At 46.2% G+C, this 25,995-nt stretch overlaps 1 protein-coding gene across 1 annotated transcript; it reads left to right on the top strand.

Annotated features, from left to right (window-relative positions):
- Positions 1 to 3,344: 3,344 nt before the first annotated feature.
- Positions 3,345 to 20,745, top strand: LOC101614601 (dipeptidase 2). The gene is made up of 12 exons (XM_045142817.1): positions 3,345 to 3,678; positions 10,822 to 10,877; positions 13,524 to 13,730; positions 14,214 to 14,340; positions 14,637 to 14,766; positions 14,853 to 14,994; positions 15,263 to 15,332; positions 15,441 to 15,617; positions 16,862 to 16,946; positions 18,977 to 19,052; positions 20,230 to 20,365; positions 20,459 to 20,745. Exons 1-12 carry the CDS (start codon positions 3,352 to 3,354, stop codon positions 20,708 to 20,710), a joined length of 1,785 nt encoding a protein of 594 aa, XP_044998752.1. The 5' UTR covers positions 3,345 to 3,351; the 3' UTR covers positions 20,711 to 20,745.
- The last annotated feature ends 5,250 nt before the right edge of the window (positions 20,746 to 25,995 follow it).

The following is a 25,995-nucleotide window of genomic DNA, read 5'->3' on the forward strand; positions in this document are numbered from 1 at the left end:
TTTGTTTTTTTTTTGGGGGGGGGATCCTCTTCTAGTTGCTGGAGTTGTACCCACCTACAGATGCTGTCCACAGGGCCTGCCTACTTAACTAAGATGTGTGTGGGGAGGATGGATGAGTCCAGACTTCCTCTCTGCCTTTGCCCTGCTCTTCTCTATAACATACTCAGGGCTGGACTCTTTCCCGTCAGTTACAGCTTCCTTATGTGACATCACCAGTCGTGATGACATCACAGTTCTCAATTGCCATGGCAGTGTGACAACAGAAACCTGGTGCCCTTAGGGAAACTTTCTCATCATTTCCCTCAGAGATACCAGTCTGTTTGGTTGTCTGAGAGAGAATGTGTGACCGAAACTTCTATATTAACTCAAGCCTGTCCTCTGTCCCCCATGAGCCCAGTGTGTCAGGTAAGTGAGGAACAGGTTCTCAACAAGAGGCCTTGGGGTTCACACAACCTCACTGGGCTACTGCACATTCTTTCTGGGCTGCCTGGCTCACCTCAGAAATTATCTAGCCATGACACAATGAGTGTTCTGACACCCCCTCAGGGACCGATGTTCCTGCTCACTACTGAAGGGAATGCATTGGTTCCAGGAAGAGCTACCAAGGAAGAAAAAAAATTTTCTGAAGCAGGGTCTCCCATTAGCCCAAGTTGACCTGAAAGTCACTATATAGTCTCAGGCAGGCCTTGAACTCATGGCTATCTTGCTACCGCTGCTTCCCAAATGCTGTACCATGCTTGTAGCCCCAGGCTGATCTGGAATTTGTTCTGTGGTCCCTGGGTGACCTCAAACTCATAGTGAGGGCTGGAGAGATGGCTTAGCGGTTAAGCGCTTGCCTGTGAAGCCTAAGGACCCCGGTTCGAGGCTCGGTTCCCCAGGTCCCACGTTAGCCAGATGCACAAGGGGGCGCACGCGTCTGGAGTTCGTTTGCAGAGGCTGGAAGCCCTGGAGCGCCCATTCTCTCTCTCCCTCTCTCTGTCTTTCTATCTGTGTCTGTCGCTCTCAAATAAATAAATAAATAAAATTAAAAAAAAAAAAACTCATAGTGATTGTTACAGTCAGGTTCGTATTGCTGGCAAAAACCACCCAACCAACAGCAGATTGTGGGGGGGGTGTATTTTGACTTAAAACTCGAGGGGAAGCTCCACAATGGCAGGGGAAAATGATGTCATGAGCACAGGGTGGACATAAACCCCTGGCCAACATAAAGTGGACAATAGCAACAGGGGAGTGTGCCAAACACTGGCAAGAGGACACTGGCTATAACACCCATATGCCTGTCCCCAACAACACACTGCCTCCAAGAGGGGTTAATTCCTAAATCTCCATCAGCTGGGAACCTAGCATTTAGAACATCTAAGTTTATGAGGGGACACCTGATCAAAGCACCACATTCCTCCTCTGGCTCCCATAAACTGATATATGTAATATGTAAGATATAAAATGCAATGCATTCAGTCCAACTTTAAAAGGATGTTTGAACATCCCCATAATCCAAGGTCTTTTAACTGAGCCATAATACCAAAAATAAACCAAAAAAAACAACATGATGGCACAGAATAAACACTCACACTGCAAAAGATGGCATTGGGCATAGCAAGAAATATTCAACTGATACAAGATTTAAACAGGGCAAACATCAAACTCTGTAGCTCCCAGTCCAACAACTATAGTCAGTGACAAGTCTCCATGTCCAATAATTCTAATGACTGAAAAATCTCTGGAGTTCCAATTCCACCCCTCCAGCTAGGTTACTCACAGTCCTGGAAAACTTCATCTGGGGCCAGCAGCTCTCCTTGGCAACCATATCATGGTCCAGGCATCTCCACTGTGTTTCCACTGCAACCCACAGTCTATCCCCTTGGCTCCATCAGGTCTTTATGCAGGCATAGCAAACCTGCTTCACACTGCCCTTGGCCATTTCCAAAACACAAGACTGCATTGCAAACTCAATCACCCTCTGTTTCCTGCATTTCTTATACTCCACAATACCAGGTAGGGTGACAATTTGTTAATCCAGGGGAGAAAAGGCAGACTTTGAAGAACAGGACACTCCTTCAGCATTCAGGCCTCTTTAAAAGACTGCATTCTTTCTGTCATCCCTATGCAGGTAAACTGGCCCAATTTCAATGGCTGCAATCTCTCAGTTGCAGCTGAACAGGCAGCCATTTCAGCCTAAAGATTTCTTTCTGTGCCATATCCCTCTGCTCACACCAGTCCATTTCTATGCAAAGCAACCCTGCACAAATTCTCAGGACACAGGCACAACAGCTAGCCTCTCACACAAACTGCTTCTAGCCCAGTCCAAGCAAAGCTCTTTCTCACCCTCATAAGCCAAACCTCACAGTCCATAGTTCTTACTGCATTCAGGTCTCTCAACTCTGACCAGAATAGTCCATCAAGCTGTAGCACTGCAAGGCATCTCTTAGTCCAAGGTTTCAAATCCTTCCACATTCCTCTTGAAAATCAGCTCCAAAATGCCAAAGCCACACCATCAGGTGTCTATCAGCAACCCAACTTTACTGTGGTAGTTAGGTTCACATTGTTGGTAGTAATCACCCAACCAAGAGCAGCTTGTGGGAAGAAAGGTTTATTTTGGCTTACAGACATGAGGGGAAGCTCTACCATGGCAAGGGAAAATGATGACATGAGCAGAGGGTGGACATCACCCCCTAGCTAACATAAGGTAGACAATAGCAACAGGAGAGTGTGCCAAACACTGACAAGGGGAAACTGGCTGTAATACCCATAAGCCTACCCCCAACAATACACTGCCTCCAAGAGACGTTAATTCCCAAATCTCCATCAGCTGGGAACCTAGCATTCAGAACATCTATGTTTATTGGGGACACCTGAATCAAACCACCACAGTAATCCTATCTCTGTCTCCTGAGTGCTGGAATCAAAAGCATGCATGCACTGCCACACCTGGTTTAGAAAGGGCCATAACAAATTTATATTAACTTTTTTTTCCTTTTGTGGGACTGAGAAACTGAGGAAGTCCTGCTTACAATTATTTTTGAGGTACTACTGTACACTCTGGGAATGAAGCTCATATATCCTGGTCCCCCCCTTTTGCCACTGTATCTCCAGAAGCCAAATGCTTTGAGAGAAGCGTCCTTTCCTTGGAAACCCAGATTTGACACACCTAGGCTGTGTTTGAGCCGGCATACAGTAAGCAGGGCTTCATCTAGAAACAGGAAGGAACGTGAGGGGAAGATCCTGGCACACCAACACAGGAAGCAGAAAAAACTGACCAATTCTGGTTTTCCTTGCAGCACCACGGGCTCCCACGCCGCACCCTACCCCTGCTTACTACCATGTCGTCTGCAGAGAAATGGAGAGAGCCAGATGCGCTGGCATGGGGAGACTTACTGCCTGGTTGGTGGCTACCGGGCCTATGGGGATGCTCCCGTTGCCACCCCTGCAAAGGCCAAGGAAGAGGAGCCAGCACCCAGGCAGGCTTCCAAGAGACGTCGAGCTCAGGAAGAGTCCCACAGAGATGGAGGGTGCCCAAGCCCCAAAATTCCTCGCCTGAGGCGTGGCAGCAAGAGGCGCGCCCAGAGAAGCTTGCTGGTTGGGCATCTCGGTGGCGAGGACAAGCCTCGAGCTGCTGAGACCGCTCAGGCCCCTTCAGCACTGACCACTGCCCCTCTGGGACATGACCTGAGCTCTCCTGCCTGAGCCTTCTTCATCCGAGAGCCAGAGTCACGTCCCCTGGCCAGGAGCAAGGAGCCTCCGAGGCGCAGTTGGAAAGGAGCAGCTGCCCTGACCATCCCACCCTCTGCTCGGTCCTCTCCAGTCCCTTCGTGGGCAGAAGAAAGAACAGCCTGCCTTGTGCCAGCCGAGGAGGAGCCCAGCACAGAGGGAGGATGCGGAGAGACCTAACCAGGCGGCCGACCTATCTGGAATTCTATTGCAGTGGCTGAGGCCATGGCATGCCAAATCTCTCTTTCTCTTGCATAAAAAAAGGCCAGTGTGTTGGGCTTGCCTCAAAATAAATAAATACAGAAAAGAAAGAAAAGTAAGTGCTGCCCTATACCTGTTACACAGGTGTTCAGCAAAAGCTGAGTAGAGATACACCTTACATCAATACAAGACAAGTAAGGCTGATTTGTCCCAGAGGCAGCAGAAAGACTCTAGTGTGGTCAGGGAGGAAAGATGTAGATCAGTGAGAGATGGACTTGGAAAAGTTGGTGAGGGCCGAGCCACAGCAGGCATGGGGAATATGGGTCTTGTAGGTATAAAAGGAAGGTATAGGAGGGAATTGAATAAGATAGAGGAAAATCTGATGTACGTGCTAAATCTCTGTCTGTATAAAACATATACTGGTATCGGGGTGGAAAGATGGGTTGATTAAAGCATTTGCCTGCAAAGCCAAAGGATCTAGGTTTGATTCCCCAGGACCCATGTAAGCCAGGTGCACAAAGTGGTACATGCATCTGGAGCTCATTTGCAGCAGCTGAAGGCCCTGGCATGCCTATTCTCTTTCTCTGTATCTACCTCTCTCAAATGATATGTTGGTATAAAAGATACACTGATGAAATATTCCCTCAGTTGTTAAGGGGTCAGGTGGTCCTGGGGTTGGGGCGAGGGCAGGCAGCAGAGAAGAAACGGCACAGGGTGGGGCTGGGCCTGTGACCCAGGTCTGTCTGCATGCCCTGCCTGGAGCAGGAGGCGGCACCTTCAGCAGCTCACAGCCCTCAGCCCTGGTCACCCCACCCTGCCGACAGCTCACTTGTCCTCAAGGACCGCAGCAGCAGGACTTGCTTCTCCTGAGATGCATGCTCACAAGCCCATGGGTTTAGCAGACACAGGCCCTGGGGTCCCAGACAGTTCCCACTGAAAGTCTCTATTCACACTCACCACAGTCCCTCTCTGATCTTTCATGTGACTAAGGCACATTTGTGGTTCCTGGAAGGATCAGATAGGAAGGCAATTATGAAGCAAGAGACAAAAAAAATGCTCATTTAAACTGGAGGTGGTGGTGCAGGCCTTTAATCTCAGCACTTGGGAGGCCAGAGATAGGAGCATTGCCATGAGTCTGAGGTCACCCTGAGACTACATAGTGAATTCCAGATCAACCTGAGCTAGAGTGAGACCCTACCTCAGAAAACAAAACAAACAAACCAAAAAAAAAAAACAAACCAAAGAATGAGAGATCCCCAGCACCTATACTAGTTCAACTAGACTTTTTAGGGTAAGGGTGTGGAAATACGCATTTTCAAAAGCTGCCCGTAACTAAACACATTGATGTATGCCTCCTGCATCAGGCTCCAGAGGATTGTTTGAGCCCAGAAATTGAAGGTCAGGCTGGGTAATACAGGAATTCCCCACCTCTAAGGAAATGAAAGTTGTCCACAACTACCAGTTTACAGAAAAAAAAAAAAAAAGAAAAAAACAAAGAACAGAGGAACATGTGGGAGGGAACGTGGGTGGTGGTCCAGGAGATGGCTCAGCAGTTAGAAAGGTCTACAAAGACTGACGTAGTCAATTCCCCAGCCACCCATGAAAAACCAGTTTCCTCTGCAGTAGGAAAAAACCCTGGCAAACCCATATACACAAGCATGCAAATAAAAACTTTTTGAGCCGTGTACATGCCTTTAATCCCAGTAAGATCCTAGCTTGGTATGTATTTGTTTGTTTGTTTGTTTTTGTTTTTGTGTTTTTGGCTTTTCGAAGTAGGGTCTCGCTGTAGCTCATGCTGACCTGGAATTCACTGTGTAGTCTCAAGATGGCCTCGAACTCACAGCAATCCTCCTATCTCTGCCTCCTGAGTGCTGGAATTACAGGCATGTGCCACCATACCAGCCTGAGACCCTACCTTGAAAAACAAAAGAAAAAAAAACTTTCTGAAAATCACATGCAATATAGGGTATCTTTTTATATTATAAATAGATTTTTTTTTTCTTTTTGGTGTGCCAGGGCCTCCGAGCCACCATAATCAAACGACAGACACGTGTGCCATCCTGTACGCATGCGCTGCCTTGTATGCTTGCATCACATTGTGCGTCTGGCTTACGTGGGACCTGGGGAGTCGAAAATGAGTCCTTAGTGGCTGGAGAGATGGCTTAGCAGCTTGTCTGCAAAGCCAAAGGACACAGGTTCGATTCCCCAGGATCCATGTAAGCCAGCTGCACAAGGGGGCACATGCATCTGGAGTTCGTTTGCAATGGCTGGAGGCCCTGCTATTCCAATTCTCTCTATCTGCCTCTTTCTCGCAAATATATATATATATTTTTGTTTGTTTGTTTGTTTTTTGTTTTTTGGTTGAAGTTGGGTCTCACATTAGTCCAGGCTGACCTGGAATTCACTATGTAGTCTCAAGGTGGCCTTGAGCTCACGATGATCCTCCTACCTCTTGCCTCCCGAGTGCTGGGATTAAAGGCATATGCCACCATGCCTGGCTTTAAATAAAATATTTTAGGGCTGGAGAGGTGGCTTAGCGGTTAAACGCTTGCCTGTGAAGCCTAAGGACCCCGGTTCGAGGCTCAGTTCCCCAGGTCCCACGTTAGCCAGATGCACAAGGGGGCACACGCGTCTGGAGTTCGTTTGCAGAGGCTGGAAGCCCTGGCGCGCCCATTCTCTCTCTCTCCCTCTATCTGTCCTTCTCTCTGTGTCTGTCACTCTCAAATAAATAAATAAAATTAAAAAAATATATTTTAAAACTACAATAAGCCAGGCATGGTGGCACACAGCTTTAATCCCAGCATTTAGGAGGCAGAGGTAGGAGTATTGCTGTGAATTCAAAGCCAGCCTAGGACTACAGAGTGAGATCCAGGCCAACCTAAACTAGAGTGAGACCCTACCTTGAAAAAACTAAAATAAATAAATAAATAAAATAAACCCAAGAAGGAGAAAAGATTGTGCTAGGCACACAGTGGCCCATGTCTGCAATCCCAGCATTTGGCAGGATAATTGGCAAGAGTTGGAGATCAGACTGAGCTACAAAGTACATTTTAATACAGCCTGGACTAAAAAGTGATACCCTTCTTCAAAAATAAAATAAGAGGTGCTGGAGAGATGGTTTAGCAGTTCAGCACTTGCCTGTGAAACCTAAGGACCCTGGTTAGAGGCTCAATGTCCCCAGGACCCACGTTAAGCCAGATGCACAAGGAGGCACAAGCATCTGGAGTTTGTTTGAAGTGACTGGGGTCCCTGGTGTGCCCATTCTCTCTCTCTCTCTCTCTCTCTCTCTCTCTCTCTCTCTCTCTCTCTCCCTACCCTCTGTGTCTGTTCTCTGCTTATTAAAAAAAAATATTTTTCCAAAAAACAAAAACAGCCAGGTGTGGTGGCACACACCTTTAAAACCAGCACTCGTGAGGCAGAGACAGGAGGATCACCAAGGCCACCCTTAGACTACATAGTGAATTCCAGATCAGCCTGGACTAGAATGAGACCCTACCTCAAAAAACCAAAAACTATATATATATATTTTTTAAATATTTACTTTTATTTATTAGAGAGAGTGAGAATGGACATACCAGAGCTTCTAGCCACTGCAAACAAGCTCCAGATGCATGTGCCACCTTGTGCATCTGGCTTACATGGAACCTGGAGAATCAAACCTGGGTCCTTAGGCTTCATAGGCACATGTCTTAACCACTAAGCCATCTCTCCAGCCCTTATATATTTTTTATTTTGTTCTGTTTTTAGGGGAGTGTCTTTTCATTTTTAAAATATTTTTATTTATTTATTTAAGAAGGAGAAAAAAGCAGAGGGAGGGAGAGAGAGAGAAACAGAATGGACATGCCAGGGCCTCCAGCCACTGTAAATGAACTCCAGATGTGTGCCCTCCCTGTGCATCTGGCTTACATGGGTCCTGGAGAGTCGAGAGAGAGATCCTCTGGCTTTGCAGGCAACCCCCTTAACCACTAAGCCATCTCTCCGGCCCCATTATTGTTATTATTTTGGGTTTTTTGAGGTAGGGTCTCACTCTAGCTCAAGCTGACCTGGAATTCACTATGTAGTCTCATGGTGGCCTTGAACTCATGGCAATCCTCCTATCTCTGCCTCCTGAGTGCTAGGATCAAAGGCATGTACCACCATACCTGGATAGAATAATTTTTTTAAGTTGAAAAATAGCAGTCAAGGGATGGAGAGATGGTTTAGCAGTTAAGGCACTTGCCTGTGAAGCCTAAGGACCCTTGTTCTACTCTCCAGATTCCATGAAAGCCAGACACACAAAGTAGAGGCAGGAGCAAGGTCGTATATGCCACTAGGTGGCTCAAGCATCTGGAGTTGGATAACAATGGCTGAGGCCCTGGCAAGCCAATTCTCTCTCTGTCTCTTTCTCTCAATAATAATAATAATAATAACAACAACAACAACAATAAATAACAACCGGTTGTGGTGGCTCACTCCTTTAGTTCCAGCACTGGAGAGGAAGAGGTAGGAGGATCACTATGAGTTCAAAGCCAGCCTCGGACTCTAGAGTATGTTCCAGGTCAGCCTGAGTTACAGTAAGATCCTAGATCAAAAATAAAAAGGAAAAAAAGTTTAAAAATAAGATGAGTGCCAGGCGTGGTGGTTCATGCCTTTAATCCCAGCACTCAGGAAGTAGAGGTAGGAGGATCACTGTGAGTTCAAGGCCATCCCGAGACTACATAGTGAATTCCAGGTCAGCCTGGACTAGAGTGAAACCCTACCTTGAAAAGCCAAATAAAATAAAATAAAATAAAATAAAATAAAATGAGCATGGTGGTGCACACCTTCAATTCTAGCATTTGGTAGACAGAGGTAGAAGGATTGCTGACTTTGAGTCCAGTCTGGGATCACACAGTGAGTTCGAGGGAGCCCTTACCACAAAACAGAACAGAACAAAACAAAACAAAAACAACAAGAAACACCAGACAAGTACCATTAAGTAGTAGAGAGCTTACCTATAATACAGGCCCTAGGTTCAACCCCCAGTATAACCACAAAAAAAAAAAAAAAAAAAATTCCAAAAACCTGAGACAAAATAAAAATCACTGTTAATTCATTTTGATACTATGATGGTAAGATCTGACCTTTCAGAGATTCATTCTTAAATATAGATCAAACACATGTCTGTGATTTGCTTTAACAGCTTTTAACAGTTTTTTGGTTTTTTGGTGTTGGTGGTGAAACCCAGAGCCCTGCACGAGCAAGGCAAGAATTCAGACATTGATATGGACAGCGGCCTGTGATTTGCTTTAAAATAATCTTTAGATGTAGGAATGTGGCTCAGTGGCAGAGCACGTGCTTCGTATGTGCAAGGCTCTGGGTTCAATCTCCAGGATCAGTTACTACGACAACTCATAATAATAAATCTGAGAAGAAAGAGAGTGTGAGTATAAATGAAACAAGATGAACCATCATATGGTAATTGTTAAAACTCACTCTGGCTATCTGGTGGTTCAATAGACTCTGCTTTAGTGATTACTTTTTTTTTTTTTTTTTTTTTTTTGAGGTAGGGTCTCACCCTAGCTGAAGCTGACCTGAAATTCACTAGATAATCAGGGCGGCCTTGAACTCACAGTGATCCTCCTACCTCTGCCTCCCAAGTGCTGGAGTGATTGCTAGTTTGGAAGAGATGCTGAGGAATGAACTTAGGCCCAACACATGCCAAGCATGTGCTTTACCACTAAGCTACATCTCTCTCTCTTTCTATCTATCTATCTATCTATCTATCTATCTATCTATCTATCTATCTCTATCTATCTATCTCTATCTATCTATCTATCTATCAATATATATATATATATTTATTTATTTTATTTTATTTTTTTAAATTTTTAAATTTTTGTTAACATTTTCCATGATTATAAAAAAATATCCCATGGTAATTCCCTCCCTCCCCACCCCCACACTTTCCCCTTTGAAATTCCATTCTCCATCATATTTAATTTATTTTATTTATTTGAGAGAGAGAGAATGGGTGCAACAGGGCCTCTATCCACTGCAAACAAATTCCAGACACATGCGCCACCTTGTGCATCTGGCTTACATGGGTCCTGGGAAATCAAACCTTGGTCCTATGGCTTTGTAGGCAAGTGACTTAACCACTAAGCCATCTCTCCAGCCCCTATTTTTTTTCTCTTGGTGTTTCGAGGTAGGGTCTCACTGTAGCCCAGGCTGACCTGAAATTCACTAAGTAGTCAGGGTAGCCTCGAATGCATGGCAATCATCCTACCTCTGCCTCCCAAGTGCTGGGATTAAAGGAATGCACTACCACGCCAGGCTTCTCTCTACATTTTATTTTTGGTAGTGCTGAGGGTCAAACCCAGGGGTTCATGAATTCTTTTTAAAAATGTTTGAAATCTTTTCTAACTATAAGTTTAAAAAGTGGGCTTGTAAAAGCTGGGCGTGGTGGCACACATCTTTAATACCAGCACTCAGGAGGCAGAGGTAGGAGGATCGCACTGAGTTCGAGGCCATCCCTAAGACTCTATAGTGAATTCCAGGTCACCTGAGCTAGAGTGAGACCCTACCTCGAAAAAAAAAAAAAAAGTGGGCTGGAGAGATGGCTTAATAGTTAAGATACTTGCCAGCAAAGCCAAAGGAACCAGGTTTGATTCCCCAGAACCCACATGAGCCAGATGCACAAGGTAATACCTGAGTCTAGAGTTCGTTTGCAGTAGCTAGAGGCCCTGGCAGGCCCATTTTCTCTCTCTCTCTCTCTCTCTCTCTCTCTCTCTCTTTCTCTCTCAAATAAATAAAAATAAAATATTTTTTTTAAAGTTTAAAAAGGCTTCTCAAGTAGCTTGATGTTCACAGGGTAAACTAGCTTATGAGAACCATAAAACTAGGTCAAGGAGGGATGTTTCCTGTAAAAGATCCAAAAGCTGGGGGCTCTAGGACAAGATGTACCTGAAACAATGTGTGGTTACAAAAGCAGCTCCAACAGGCTGCAGGTGCGCAGGTTAGGTAGTGCCCAAGAGATTGCAAGTCTGACCTTGAGACTGCGTGTGACATCCCACATGCTGTTGGATGGACCCTCACTCTCTCCACTTTCTCTGACAAAAGCTAAATATGCACATCTGCTCCCAAGCAGAAGCCAGCATGCTGCAGCCCACCCTCCTCCAGGTTTACACCAGTGTGTGTGATAGCCCCTCACTGCACTCCCCAGCAAAGGCCCAGGCCCAGCCGGTATCCAGGACAAGATGTGTGGACAAGCAGACAAGCAGAGGATGGAGGGAAGTTTAGGACTTCCCTGACAAAAAAGGCAGCTGCTGGAAGTGAAAAGATGCAAAGAACCCTCGTCTGCCTTGCCACATCCGGCATACCACGTAAGGTTTATTTTCTTGTTGTTGTTGACTTGTTTGTTCACATGTCCCTAAGTGGACTAGAGCCTTCATGTGTTTACACTTCCATGATTGGCTTTATATATAGTTACCTCGAGGCTGATGTTTAAGCACTGAAGTTGGATGTTATGGGAATTGCATTGTGCAGTGAACCTTCTACAAAGATAGTGTCCACTTCCACTGGCTCATCATGGCCTGTTCCACTTGATCTGTTTCCAGTCTGGACCCTCACTCTCTCTGCTTTCTCTAACAAAAGCTAAATATGCACATCTGCTCCTCTGTCAGCAGCTGCTAGCTGTTTATTTTTGCCTGTCTCTTCCCTACTTGTTCTTTTTTTGTTTTGTTTTGTCTTGTCGAGGTAGAGTCTCATTGTAGCTTTGGCTGACCTGGAACTCATCCTATAGTCCCAGGCTGACCTCAAACTCATGGCAATCCTACACACTTGGCCTCCCAAGTGCTGGGATTAAAGGTGTGCACAACCCTGTCCCGGCTTTGTTTTGTTTTAGTATTTTTATTCATTTATTTGCGAGCAGAGGGAGAGAAACAAAGACAGAGAGAGAGAAAGAGACAATGGGCGGGCCAGGTCCTCTTGTCATTGCAAATGAACTCCAGATGCATACTCCACAATGTGCATCTGGTTTTATGTGGGTACTGGGGAATTGAAAAAAAATGCAAAAACATCTGTCAGGCTTTGCAAACAAGCACCTTAACTGCTGAGCCATCTCTCCAGCCCTCCCCCTACTTTTTTTTTTGAACTTTATTTTTTATTTATTTATTTGAGAGAGAGAGAGAAAGAAGGAAAAAGGCAGAGAGAAGGAGAAAGAATGGGTGTGCCAGGGCCTCCAGCCACTACAAATGAACTCCAGACACACGTGCCCCCCTTGTGGGTTCTGGAGAATTGAACCGAGGTCCTTTGGCTTTGCAGGCAAACACTTTAACCTCTAACCGCTAAGCCATCTCTTCAGCCCTCTTTTTTTCTTTTGGTTTATTTTTATTTATTTGAAAGTGACAGAGAGAAGCCAGGCGTGGTGGTGCACGCCTTTAATCCCAGCACTCGGGAGGCAGAGGTAGGAGGATCACCGTGAGTTCAAGGCCACCCTGAGACTACAGAGTTAATTCCAGGTCAGCCTGGACCAGAGTGAGACCCTACCTCGAAAAAGAAAAAAAAAAAAAAAAAAAAAGTGACAGAGAAAGAAAGAGGCAGAGGCAGAGAGAAAGAGAATGGGCGCGCCAGGGCCTCCAGCCACTGCAAACGAACTCCAGAGGGGTGCGTCCCCTTGTGCATCTGGCCAACGTGGGTCCTGGGGAATCGAGCCTCAAACCGAGGTCCTTAGGCTTCACAGGCAAGTGCTTAACCACTAAGCCATCTCTCCAGCCCTCCTACTTGCTTTTTAAGAAAGACTATCAAGTAGCTCAGGCTGTCCTTAAACTAGCTATGTAGCTGTCTCTGCTTCCCAAGTATTGTGATGGAGGAGTCTGGCCACAGATCCTAAAGCTTCTCCCAAGTGGTAAGATTTTTAGAAAAGGGCACATCTTCATTGTGGGTGTGTGTTTATGCAGTGGAGGGGGGTTACTGAAGGAAGCAGGGAGGGTGGGGCCTGCCAGGCAAGGAAGGGAACTAAGCCCTTGATGTTTCTGGGAGATTTCCAGCCACAGGGGCCACAACATAAGATGGATGAAGCCACAGGACCCAGGTGACAGATCTTTGGACCCAAACTTCTGATCTGGCTTCCGCAGTGAGGTAGGAAGGATCCTGGCCAGCAGGTCAGTCAGCAGCCCTGGGAGGAAGATGTTGGAGAATAAGCGGCCCTGTTGCCCTAGAAATGACTTTGTTTCCTTCCATCCAAATAACTGAGTTCCTGTTGTTACTCATGAGGTCTTTGAAAGGAGTAGGTGATCTGAAAAGGGCCAAGGGCTCAAGAATACTGTGAGAGAAGCTTCACAGGTCCAATCTCTTGGAGCTACTGGGAGCTGTGGCTGGGGGGGGGGGGGGAGGAGAAACGGGTCAAAGGAAGCCTGGCTAGGAGCCCAGGGGGTGCTGTGGGCAGTGACCCACCCAGCCCGCAGGGGGCGCCCTTTGGGATCGGGAAGGTAGGGGTGTGGCTCCCCCTGGCGGACGTGAGTCACAGCGCATGGCCATCTCAGGATTTCCTCCTCTGCTGCGTGACCTCAATTGAAGGTCAGAGTTATGTCGCCGCCTTCTGCCCTTAGGCTTCTGTGATTGTCACCCTTGACCGCCTGGTCCTCCCTGAGCAGCATGAAGCTCGCCAGCCTCGAAGGTGGCCCGGTGTTCGGCCTACTGAGTTCGCTGTTTGTGCTGCTGCCGCCGCCCTCACCGAGGGTAACCTGGGCGCAGACCACCCCCGGCACCCCCAGCGTCGGGGCCCAGCCAGGCATCCCCAATGCCCCAGACCTCCGAGAGCGAGCGCGGGCCCTGATGCAACATTTCCCCCTTGTGGATGGGTGCGTAAGAGTGGCTTGAGGTGAATGAAGATAAAAGGGGACTGAGCACACACCCCTGGGCTGCAGAGGAGAGAAAGGCTTTTCCTACCACTCACCTCTGGCTGCCCTGTCTCCCACCGTTAGTGAGTGTCCTTTCTCTTTATCGTTCTGTCTGGCAGGAACTCACAGCCCCTACTCCCTACCTCCAGCCCAGGGCTCAAGGGATCTCAGCATTGTCTAGGCAACAATGTAGAGTCGGGAATGGTCATAGGAAGATATCCTGCTAAACCTGGAAGCCAAAGAGGTCCAGGTGTATGGGTGTTTGTTCGTTTGTTTGCCTGACTCTAGCCCAGGGTATTCTGGAACTCACTATGGAGCCCAGACTGGCTCCATACTTTCCAATCATCCTCCTGCCTCAACCTCTGAAGTGCTGGAATTACAGCACAGCCACATAGCCATCGACCATTTGAACTTGATCTAACTTCTGCCTTGACTTCCCTCCAGCCACAATGACCTGCCCCTGATTGTGAGGCAGTTTTACCAGAATGGGCTACAGAATGCTAACCTGCGAAATTTCAACCGTGGTCAAACCAGCCTGGACAGGCTTAGAAATGGCCTCGTGGGTGCCCAGGTACCACAGAGACATAAAGAACACTATAAAGTACATAAAGAGTTGCTTGGGCAAGTTGGGAAGAGAGGTCGCCCCCCCACCCCCAGCCAGAGATCAGAAGTTAGATGGGAACTCAGTTACCATAGTACCTCAGAAGGTGCCAGGATAGATGCTGGTGCTGTAGAGGTGACAGTGAGCCAGCTTGGTGGGCATGAAAACACACCACATAATAAGCAGACCATTACACGTGGCCTCAGGGCCCATGGAGCTCCATAGGACCTGCCCATGCACAAGCCAACCCCTGGCCTTGTCCACAGTTCTGGTCAGCCTATGTCCCATGCCAGACTCAGGACCGGGATGCAGTGCGCCTCACAATGGAACAGATTGACCTCATTCACCGCATATGTGCCTCCTATTCTGAGCTGGAACTTGTGACATCAGTTAAAGGTAGGTGGACATGTGCGATGTGTTAGGGACTTGACGCAGCTACTTTAACTGCTGAAAATAATCACCTGACCTATACCTTCTTGCAGCTCTGAACAGCACCCAGAAACTGGCCTGTCTCATTGGTGTGGAGGGTGGCCACTCACTAGACAACAGTCTCTCTGTGCTTCGGAGTTTCTACCTGCTGGGAGTGCGCTACCTGACCCTCACCCACACCTGCAACACACCCTGGTAAGCACAACACAGACAGTTGGGCCCACTGAGGCAGAAACCTGCCCTTATGTGCCCAAACCAAACCTTACCTTTAGGATCTGGCAGTGGCTGGTGGAAGTTGGTGTTTTGGGATACTCAAAGTAAGACAGATTCCTCCCCTTGCCAGCCACAACCCATCCTGGGTCCTTGAATTGCCTGTAGGGGGTTGAAGGATTGACTGTATGGTGGAGCCTTTACGATCCCAGTCATGGCCACCAGTCAGACTTTCCTCCTGGCCATCTTGCAGGGCAGAGAGCTCAACTAAAGACATCCACGCATTCTACAACAATGTCCGTGGGCTGACCAGCTTTGGTGAGGTAGTGTCCCTGCTTCATACAACATTCCACATAGATGCACACCTTTCTGAATGATGAATGTATACACATGTGCATCTCTGACACTCTCTTCTCAACCCGTCCCTGCAGAAGGTGGTGGCAGAAATGAATCGCTTGGGCATGATGGTTGACTTGTCCCATGTCTCAGATGCTGTGGCACGGCGAGCCCTAGAAGTGTCACAGGCACCCGTGATCTTCTCCCACTCAGCTGCCCGGAGTGTGTGCAAAAATGCTCGGAATCTTCCTGATGACATCCTGAAGCTTCTGGTGAGAAATTACCCAGCTCTGGAAACTAGAACAAGAGGTTTAGACCAAGAGGCCTCAGGCTGAACATATTCAACCCCACAAAACCAGTCATAGCTCTTGAGCTTTTATTTTATTTACTTATTTATTTGAGAGAGAGAGTAAAAGAGGCAAAGAGAGAGAATGGGGGCTGGAGAGATGGCTTAGTGGTTAAGGAATTTGCTTGCAAAGTCAAAGGACTCAGGTTCAATTCCCCAGGACCCAAATAAGCCAAATGCACAAGGTGGTGCATGTGTCTGGAGTTCTTTTATAGTGGCTGAAGGCCCTGGCATGCCCATTCTCTCCTCTCTCTCTCTCTCTCAAATAAACTTTTTTAAAAAATTAAGGGCTGGAGAGATGGCTTAGCAGTTAAGCGCTTGCCAGTGAAGCCTAAGGACCCTGGTTCAAGGTTCAATTCCCCAGGACCCACGTTAGGCAGATGCACAAGGGGGCGCACGCATCTGGAGTTTGTTTGCAGTGGCTGGAAGTCCTGGTGCGCCCATTCTCTCTTTCTCTATCTGCCTCTTTCTCTCTCTCTCTGAATGTTGCTTTCAAATAAATAATTTTTTTTTAAAAGTTTAAAAAAAAGTTAAAAAGGGCTGTAGAGATGCCTTAGTGGTTAAGGCTCTTGCCTGTCAAGCCTAAGGACCCAGGTTCGATTCTCCAGGCCCCACGTAAACCAGATGCACATGGTGGAACATGCATCTGGAGTTTGTTTGCAGTGGCTAGAGGCCCTAGCACACCCATTCTCTCTCTCTCTTCCCTCTCTCTCTCCCTCTCTCTCTTTCTCTCTCTGTCTTCTCTCTGTCTGTAATAAATAAATAAAAAATCAGAAACAATTTAAATAGATAATAAAAGAATGGGAGAGAGAGAAGGGGCATGCCAGGGTCTCCTGAACATTGTAAACGAACTCCAGACACATGTGCCACCTTGTGCATCTGGCTTTACATAGGTACTGGGGAATCAAGTCTGGTTCCTTTGGCTTTTCAGGCAAGTGCCTTAACTGCTAAGCCATTTCTCCAGCCTGCCCTTGAACTCTTGAACCAAGTGAGGCACTGTAGATGACAGAAATTCGTCTACCCCTCAAACTCAGGGCCAAGTCATCACCCAAACTAAAGTTGAGCCTTCCCCATGGACACAAAGCCAGGGAGAAGGAAGTCTCCTCTGGCCCCTAAAGCTTTCTTACAGGGGATAGACCAAGCCAAATGCCCGTTTGCCCATCCCTGCAGAAGAAGAACGGTGGCATTGTGATGGTGTCCTTGTCTGTAGGAGTGCTCCAGTGCAACCTGTTAGCCAACGTGTCCACAGTAGCAGGTAAGCCTCCCCTGGCCTCCTGGGTGTATTGGAGTTTGAAAGAACAGACAACTGGGCAGGCAAGCTGTGAATCTCAGCAGCAGGAGGAGGAGGAGGATGAATAGGAAAGAGAGCACTAGGGTGGTGGCGCACACCTTTAATCCCAGCACTGGGAGGCAGAGGTAGGAAGATCCCTGTGAGTTCGAGGCCAGCCTGAAGCTACAGAGTGAGTTCCAGTCAGCCTGGGCTAGAGTTAGATCCTGTCTTGGAAAAAGAAAATAAAAGGAAATAAAGAGAGAAAAAGATGGGAGTGGGGAGGCAATCATGCTTTTTGAGTTAGAGGTCAGAAAAGTAGAGAGGCTTAGCAATGGAAGTCTAGTAGCTGAGGGGGGAGGGAAGGAGGGAGAGAGGATGAAAAAGTGAATGAATGAATGAATATCCAGGGCATAGAGGCAAGCAGACTAAGAAGTTTGACCAGCATCTGAAAAAGATGAAATAGGAAGAGGGAAAAGAAAAAGTGCTGGGTGTGGTGGTGCACGCTTTTAATGTGCCAGTACTCAGGAGGCAGAGGTGGGACAATGGCCAGGAACTGCAGAGTGAGTTCCAGGTCAGCCTGGGCTAGAGTGGGATCCTACCTTGGGGGAAAAAAAAAAAAAGTTATGCTTTCTGAGTTAGAACCCAGCAAGCGGGCATGCTTAGCAGTAAATATGTATAAACAACTCTCTGCTAGGCTTTCTGAAATGTTCTGGGTTTGTACTTGCAGCCTTGGTGGTATCTTAGCACAGTCCCACAGTTTAGTCAAAACTCCCGTGATAGGGGCTGGAGAGATGGCTTAGCAGTTAAAGTACTTGCTTGAGAAGCCTAAGGACACAGGTTCAATTCCCAAGTACCACATAAGCCAGATGCACAAGGTGGTACATGTGTCTGTAGTTCCTTTGCAGTGGCTAGAGGCCCTGGTGTGCCCATTCTCTCCCTACCCCCACCTCCATCTCTATCCCTGTATCTCTATCTGCATTTCTCTCTCTCCCAAGTAAATAAAATATTTAAAATAAAAATTTTAATCCCATGTGGGGGCTAGAGAGATACCTTAGCAGTTAAGGCATGTGCCTGCAAAGCCAAATGACCCAGGGTTGATTCCCCAGTAAAGCCAGATGCACAGGGTGGCATATGTATCTGGAGTTTGTTTGTAGTGACTAGGGGCCCTGGCATGCCCATTCTCTCCCTCTATCTGCCTTTCTCACTTTCTCTCTCAAATAAAGAAATAAAAATTTTAAAAAGATGTTGTATGCATTTAATCCCAGCACTTGGGAGGCAGAGGTAGGAGGATCACCTTGAGTTTAAGACTACCTTGAGACTACATAGTGAATTCCAGGTCAACCCGAGCTAGAGTGAGACCCTACCTCAAAAAAAAAAAAAAAATGATGGTGTTTGCAGATATAACTCAGTTGGATTCATGCTTACATGAAGCCTTGTGGTTGATACCCAACACAGCCTAAGACCCAGACCGAGAGTGGTGGTGGCACATGTCTGTGATCCCAGCACTCAGGAGGTAGAAGTTTAGGGTCATTCTTTGCTACACAGGGAATTGGAAACTACATGAGACCATGTCTCCAAAACATGAAATAAAATAAAAGGAATGGAAAAGACAATACCATCATGGACAGTATACAGCACCTTTAGCACTCTCTGGATCTGGTTCATGAAATCCAGACTGCCTTTCTGGTTGACTTTAAGGGCTTTGATCAGACATTGGGTTGTGTCCCCTATCTGTGCCTCTACAGGGGCTATCAAAGCAGCCTGACCCTGCCTGCACCTTAGGTCCTTGTCCCTTTCTCCATGTCCGTATCCCTGGAAAGGAGCTCTACCACGTTCTCCAGACTGGAATCCGAGATGAGCCCTCTCGGGACATGGCCTGAATCAGTGGCTCTCCAAATGTGACCTGAGGTCCAGTCTAGAGCCAGTTAGAATTAGTGCAGGACAAACCTTAGGGCAGTCAGGGTGCCAGGGCTTCCCTTACCCTGGAAGTGCCGCACTGCTGACTCTCTCCCCAGATCACTTCGACCACATCAAGACGGTCATCGGATCTGAATTCATCGGGATTGGTGGAGATTATGATGGCACCAGCCAGTGAGTTCTTCCCTGTGGCTAGCCTGAGGCTGCCTGAAGGCAGTGGGGCCTTCACAATCACTATACCCCCTACACCATGGTCCTCGCAGTCCTTAGGTCTTGCCCATTTGGCACCTCTCTATCCCCAGGGTTAGCTTCCTGCTTCCTGATTGTCTTCACTAAGGCGAATTTGGTTAAAGCTCATCCATCCAGCATATGTACCCACTCCCAGCCCCGGCAGGCCCATTCCAGCTAAGCAGGGCAGTTCTGCAGCAGGCTGGCCTTACTGATCATCTTCTCTTTCCAATTTGGGTTTTGAAAAACCTTCTTCCCTCCCTTGCCTTTTTTTTTTTTTTTTTTTTTTGGTTTCTTTCAAGGTAGGGTCTCACTCTGGAATTCACTCTGTAGTCTCAGGCTGGCCTCAAACTCAAAGTGATCCTATCATTGCCTCCCAAGTGCTGAGATTAAAGGAGTACACCACCACACCCAGCCATTGTCCTTTTTTTGAGACAAGGTCTCACTGTATAGCCCAGGCTGGCCTCAACTTGTTTTTGTTTCTTTGGGATATTTTTTTGTCAGTTCTAGGATCAAACTTGGGGCCTTGTGCATGCTAACCAATGACTCTAAACTGAGCTGCCACTTCAGAACTACAACATCAGCCCTTCTTTCTTTTTTTTTTAATTTTTGTTTATTTGTTATTTGTTTGAGAGAAGCAGACAGAGAGAGTAATAGAGAAAAAATGGGCACACCAGGGCCTCCAGACACTGCAAATGAACTCCAGATGCATGCGCCACCTTGTGCATCTGGCTTACATGAGTCCTGGGGAATCAAACATAGGTCCTTTGGCTTTGCAGGCAAAAGCCTTAATTGCTAAGCCATCTCCCCAGTCCAGCCCTTCTTCTTTCTAATGGATGGGGCTAGGGATATATAGCTCAATGGTAGGATGCTGGCCTGTCATATATCAGCCCCAGGGTTTGATCTCTAATACCACATGTTGTATGTATGTATTTTATTTTCAAGAATATTTTGAGACCTCCTCTGAAGGAAGACGACAGGAGCAAATCACTATCTCCAAGTCTTCACTTCCCACATCTGACCATTGCTGGGGTGCAGTGCACCCAGGACACACAAGGGTTGCAGTTCCAAGTTGGAAACAAGGTACCAGGTGTAAGTCTCATGTGGTTGTCATACCACACAGGTTCCCCCAGGGGCTGGAGGACGTGTCCACATACCCAGTGCTCATAGAAGAGTTGCTGAGACGGGGCTGGAGTGAGGAAGAGCTTCAAGGTGTCCTTCGAGGAAACCTGCTAAGGGTCTTTGGACAAGTGGAACAGGTATGCTGAGGTGGGCCAGAGAGTGGTGCCTGGTCCTAAACCAGTGCATCAGCAAGACCTTGGGGAGCTGCTGACCCCAATTGTCACTTCTAGGTACGGGAGGAAAAGAAATGGCAAAGCCCCCTGGAGGACATGATCCCAGAGGAGCAGCTGGACGGTGCTTGCCACTCTGTCCTGCAACATCTGCATCAGAAACAGTACCAAGACCAAAAACTTAGAGAGATCCCAACACATCAGTCACTCCTAAAGTTGTCACCTAAGGGGTCATCAAAATCTTCTCTCCACATAGTCCCAACTCCCGCCATTATTACCACCTTTCCAGTCCTTGCTTTGTGGCTTTGGTGACCCAGTAAGTCCTGCCAGATATGTTTCTGACACTCTTGTACCTCTTTTCTAAATACAAATATTTCTTGAAAATAAATGTTTTGGGGGAGGGAGGGAATTACCATGGGATATTTTTTATAATCATGGAAAATGTTAATAAAAATTTAAAAAGAGGGCTGGAGAGATGGCTTAGCGGTTAAGCGCTGGCCTGTGAAGCCTAAGGACCCCGGTTCAAGGCTCGGTTCCCCAGGTCCCACGTTAGCCAGATGCACAAGGGGGCGCACGCGTCTGGAGTTCGTTTGCAGTGGCTGGAAGCCCTGGCGCACCCATTCTCTCTCTCTCTCTCCCTCTATCTGTCTTTCTCTCTGTGTCTGTCATTCTCAAATAAATAAAGTAAAAATTTAAAAAAAAATTTAAAAGAAAAGAAAAATAAAAGAAAATAAATGTTTTGAACATACAACCAGATGTGAGTTCCGTCTCTATGGTAGAGTCTAGTGACAAAGGCTTGCTATGGTTAGTGGGAAGCTCAGGATTTCAGCCACTGTTTGTCCAAGGAGGTTGTGTTGGCAGTAATCTGAGGCAACCCAAGTGTTTCAGCTCTCGGTGAAGCCAATGGGTGGATCTGGCTCCAGGAGGATTGATCCTTGTTTGGGATTCCTTCTGAGTAGCTCATCTCAACCCACAAACTGAACCATTGATACCACCTAAGGGGCAGGGAATTTTTTTTTTTTTAATTTTTGAGGTAGGGTCTCAGCTCAGGCTGACTTGTAATTCACTCTGTAGTCTCAGGGTGACCTCAAACTCATGGCGATCCTCCAAGTGCTGGGATTAAAGGTGTTTGCCACCATACCTGGCTCTTTTTTCTTATTCGTTTGCAAGGAGAGAGAGAAAGAAAGAAAATAGGCATCCTCTAAAAAGAAAGAGAATAAGGAAGAGGCAGGGCTTCTTGCCACTGCAGACAAATTCCAGATACATGTACCACTTTATGCATCTGGATTTATGTGGGTATCAGAGAATTGAACCCAGGCTGTCAGGCTTGGAATATCCTTGAACTTGTGATTCTCCTGCCTCAACCTCTTAAGTAGATAATACTATCAACATACAACACTACACCTCTGTGAGAAGGTATTTTTTGTTGTTGTTTTGTTTTTTAAGGTAGGGTCTCGCTGTAGCCCATGCTGACCTGGAAAACACTATGTATTCTCAGGCTGACCTGGAACTCATGGCAATCCTCCTACCTCAACCTCTTAAGTGCTGGGATTAAAGGTGTTTGGTTGGCTTTTTGAAGTAGAGTCTCACTCTAATCCAGTCTGACCTGGAATTCACTATGTAGTCTCATGGTGGCCTTGAACTCACAGCAATCCTCTTACCTCTGCCTCCTGACTGCTGGGATTAAAGGACTGTGCCACCACACCTGACTTTGTGTAGTAGTTTTTTAAACAACACCAGCTACAAGTAACATCATTTGAAAGCAGTTTCTGGCCCGATGTGTTAGTGCACTCCTTAATCCCAGCATTTGGGAGGCAGACAGAAGGATCCTAAGGAAGCTGGCTAGTTAGACCGGCCAGATCTGTGAGCTCTGGGTTTAGTGAGAGACCCTATCTCAATAAAAAACATCATGCCTGAGTAGCTTTCACATGCATGCATATGCACATGTGACCCCATACATATAAACATGCATATACACATGTGCTCATACACATATACAAAAGCAAAAACAATTTTTTTTCGTTCAAGGTAGGGTCTTTCTAGCCCAGGCTGGCCTCAAACCATGCCCTTCATTTCACCCATCTCTCCTTTCTCACCGTTTTGGATGTTCGGAGTAGCAGTGAACGTTCTTTAATCCCACTTCAAATCCCTCCAAGCCAAACAAATACATCAGTCAGGGTCGGTTTAGAAAAGGAAGGATCAGGCTGGACTGATAGATTAGTGCTTAAGGCGCTTGCCTGTGAAGCCTAAGAATCCAGATTTGATTTCCTAGTACCCCCATGATGCACAAGGTGGCGCATGTGTCTGGATTTTGTTTGCAGGGCTGAGGGCCCTGGTGTGTCCATTCTCTGTTTGCCTCTTTCTTTCTCTCATTCTCTTTCTCAGATAAATAAATAAAATATTTTAAAAATCAAACAACCCAGATGCAAGTCCAGGTAGCTATAGCCACCTGATATTTGATAAAAATGCTAAAAATACTCACTGGAGAAAAGACAGCCTCTTCAGCAAATGGTACTGGGAAAAATGGATATTTATCTGTAGAAAGATAAAAATAGATTCTTCTCTCTCTCCATGCACAAGAATTAAGTCCATAATATGATGGAGAATGGAATTTCAAAGGGGAAAGTGCGGGGTTGGGGGAAGGAGGGTATTACCATGGATATTTTTTATAATCATTGAAAATGTTAATAAAAATTGTGGAAATTAAAAAAAAAATTAAAAAAGACTTAAGTCCAAATGGATTAAAGACCTTAACATAAGACCCGAAACTCTGAAACTGCTAAAGGAAAAAGTAGGGGAAACTCTTCAACATATTGGTCTTGGCAAAGACTCTCTGAATATAACCCCAATTGCTCAGGCAATAAAGCTACAGATTAACTGCTGGGACCTCATGAAATTACAAAGATTTTGTACAGCAAAGGACACTGCGAATAAAGCAAAGAGGCAACCTACAAAATGGGAAAAAATCTTTGCCAGCTATACATCTGATAGCGATTAATATCTAGGATATACAAAGAACTGAAAAAATTAAATAAGAAATCAAACAAGCCAATTAAAAAATGGGCTATGGGGCTGGAGAGATGGCTTAGCGGTTAAGCGCTTGCCTGTGAAGCCTAAGGACCCCAGGCTGAACCCAGGCTGTCAGGCTTGGAGTATCCTTGGTTAAAGCTCATCCATCCAGCATATGTACCCACTCCCAGCCCCGGCAGGCCCATTCCAGCTAAGCAGGGCAGTTCTGCAGCAGGCTGGCCTTACTGATACACAAGGGGGCGTACTCTGGAGTTCATTTGCAGTGGCTGGAAGCCCTGCCATGCCCATTCTCTCTCTCTCTTCTCTCACTCTCTGCCTCTTTCTCTCTCTGTCCATCACTGTCAAATAAATCAATAAAAATAAACAAAAAAATTTTTAAAAAATGGGATATGGAACTAAATAAAGAGTTCTCAAAAGAAGAAGTATGAATGGCATATAAGCATCTAAAAAAATGTTCTACATCCCTAGTCATCAGAGAAATGCAGATTAAAACCACGTTGAGATTCCATCTCACTCCTGTCAGATTGGCTACCATCATGAAAACAAATGACCATAAATGCTGACGAGGATGTGGAAAAAGAGGAACCCTTCTACACTGTTGGTGGGAATGCAATCTGGTCCAGCCATTGTGGAAATCAGTGTGGAGGGTCCTAAGACAGCTAAAAATTGGTCTACCATATGACCCAGCTATAGCACTCCTAGGCATATATCCTAAGGACTTATCTCATGTACTTAGAAGTACTTGTTCAACCATGTTTATTGCCATTCAATTCATAATAGCTGGGAAATGGAACCAGCCTAGATGTCCCTCAACTGATGAATGGATCATGAAGATATGGCACATTTATACAATAGAATTCCGCTCAGTGGTAAAGAAAAATGAAGTTATGAAATTTGCAGGAAAATGGATGGATCTGGAAAGGATTATACTAAGTGAGGTAACCCAGGCCCAGAAAGCCAAGCATCGCATGTTAATCAAAATCAAAGAGGATATAAATAAATCATATGTAATCCTACTTTTTTGGACAATGGAACACTCAGGAGCCGTAGATTGTGGCTAGAAAATTTTCAGTGCCAGGGATGGTATATCTTCCAGTGAGTTGTTGGCCAGGGAGGTCCCTGATGCTCCCAAAACATTATAGGCCATTGCCAAGGCCCTTGGTTTCCCACCAGGAATAGATGGCAAGACCCTATTGCTGAAGACTCCACATATTTGGGCTGCAAGGCCACTGAGAAATCTTGCTGGATCTGACCTGATAACCTCCTCCATGTAGACCAGATGAAAGAAAGCTGGAAGAAGCCCTTCTGCATGCAGTTCCATGGGAGAAAGAGAAATCACCAATGAAGATACTCATCAGTGGACACTGCAAGTCTTATAATTGGCCAGCCAGGCCAAATGAGCCAATGGGTGCAATCGTGGTACTTCTGTTATGGGGAAAACCAACTGTCCTCTAATTGGACTGGAGGCCTGCTCCATGGGAAGGGAATACATCCCTGATACTGAAAACTTAAAACAGGGGTAGTCATGAGCCTTAAGGGTGTAATGTCTGCTGTTGTCTGGCCAAATGTATATACTATGCTTATCAAACTACCCAGTAAGCACTTCTGTTAATGTTCACATCCTTATATTAATGCTACTCTCACTTTTGGTTGAGAATCTTCTCTTTTCAGATGGCAGTGACCTTGGGACAACTCAGAAAGTATCATGGTGATGGAAAGAAATGACCGCAGTGCTCAGTACTGCAATATCTCTATCACACCTGCCAAGGCTCAGGGTCTAATGTGGAAGAGGTGATGGAAAGAATGTAAGAGCCAAAGGAAGGGCAGGGCTCCATACAACATGCTCCCTCCAGACACAAAATAGCCTGGATATCCATGGCATCACAGTGTCTGACACTACCTGCATAAGACCATCACAAGAGGAGGAAAAGATCAAGACATCAAAAGTAAAAGAGAGACTGATTGAGATGGGGAGGGGGTATGATGGAGAGTGGAGTTTCAAAGGGGTAAGTGGAGGGAGGGAGGGTATTACCATGGGGTATTCTTTATAATCATGAAAGTTGTCAATAAAAAAATTAAAAAATATAAAAAAGAATTAAAAAATATAAAAAAATTAAAAAGTTAAAAAACAAACAAAAATGAAAGTGATCATTTGAAGAAAAAAAAAAAAAGAGGGCCAGGCATGGTGGTACACGCCTTTAGTTCCAGCACTTGGGAGGCAGAAGTAAGAGAGTCACCTTGAGTTCAAGGCCACCCTGAGACTACATAGTGAATTACAGGTCAGCCTGAGCTACAGCAGGACCCTACCTCAAAAAAAAAAGAGGGCTGGTCCTCAACAGATGAGTGGATAATGAAGATGTGGCACATTTATACAATGGAGTTCTACTCAGCGGTAAAGAAAAATGAAGTTATGAAATTTGCAGAAAAATGGATGGACCTGGAAAGTATTATACTAAGTGAGGTAACCCAGGCCCAGAAAGCCAAGTGCCACATGTTCTCTCTCATATGTGGATCCTAGCTACAGATGATTGGGCTTCTGTGTGAGAATGAAAATACTTAGTAGCAGT

The sequence above is a fragment of the Jaculus jaculus genome, chromosome 1 (genome assembly GCF_020740685.1).
Source record: "Jaculus jaculus isolate mJacJac1 chromosome 1, mJacJac1.mat.Y.cur, whole genome shotgun sequence".
In the NCBI taxonomy this organism is placed as follows: Eukaryota; Metazoa; Chordata; class Mammalia; order Rodentia; family Dipodidae; genus Jaculus; species Jaculus jaculus.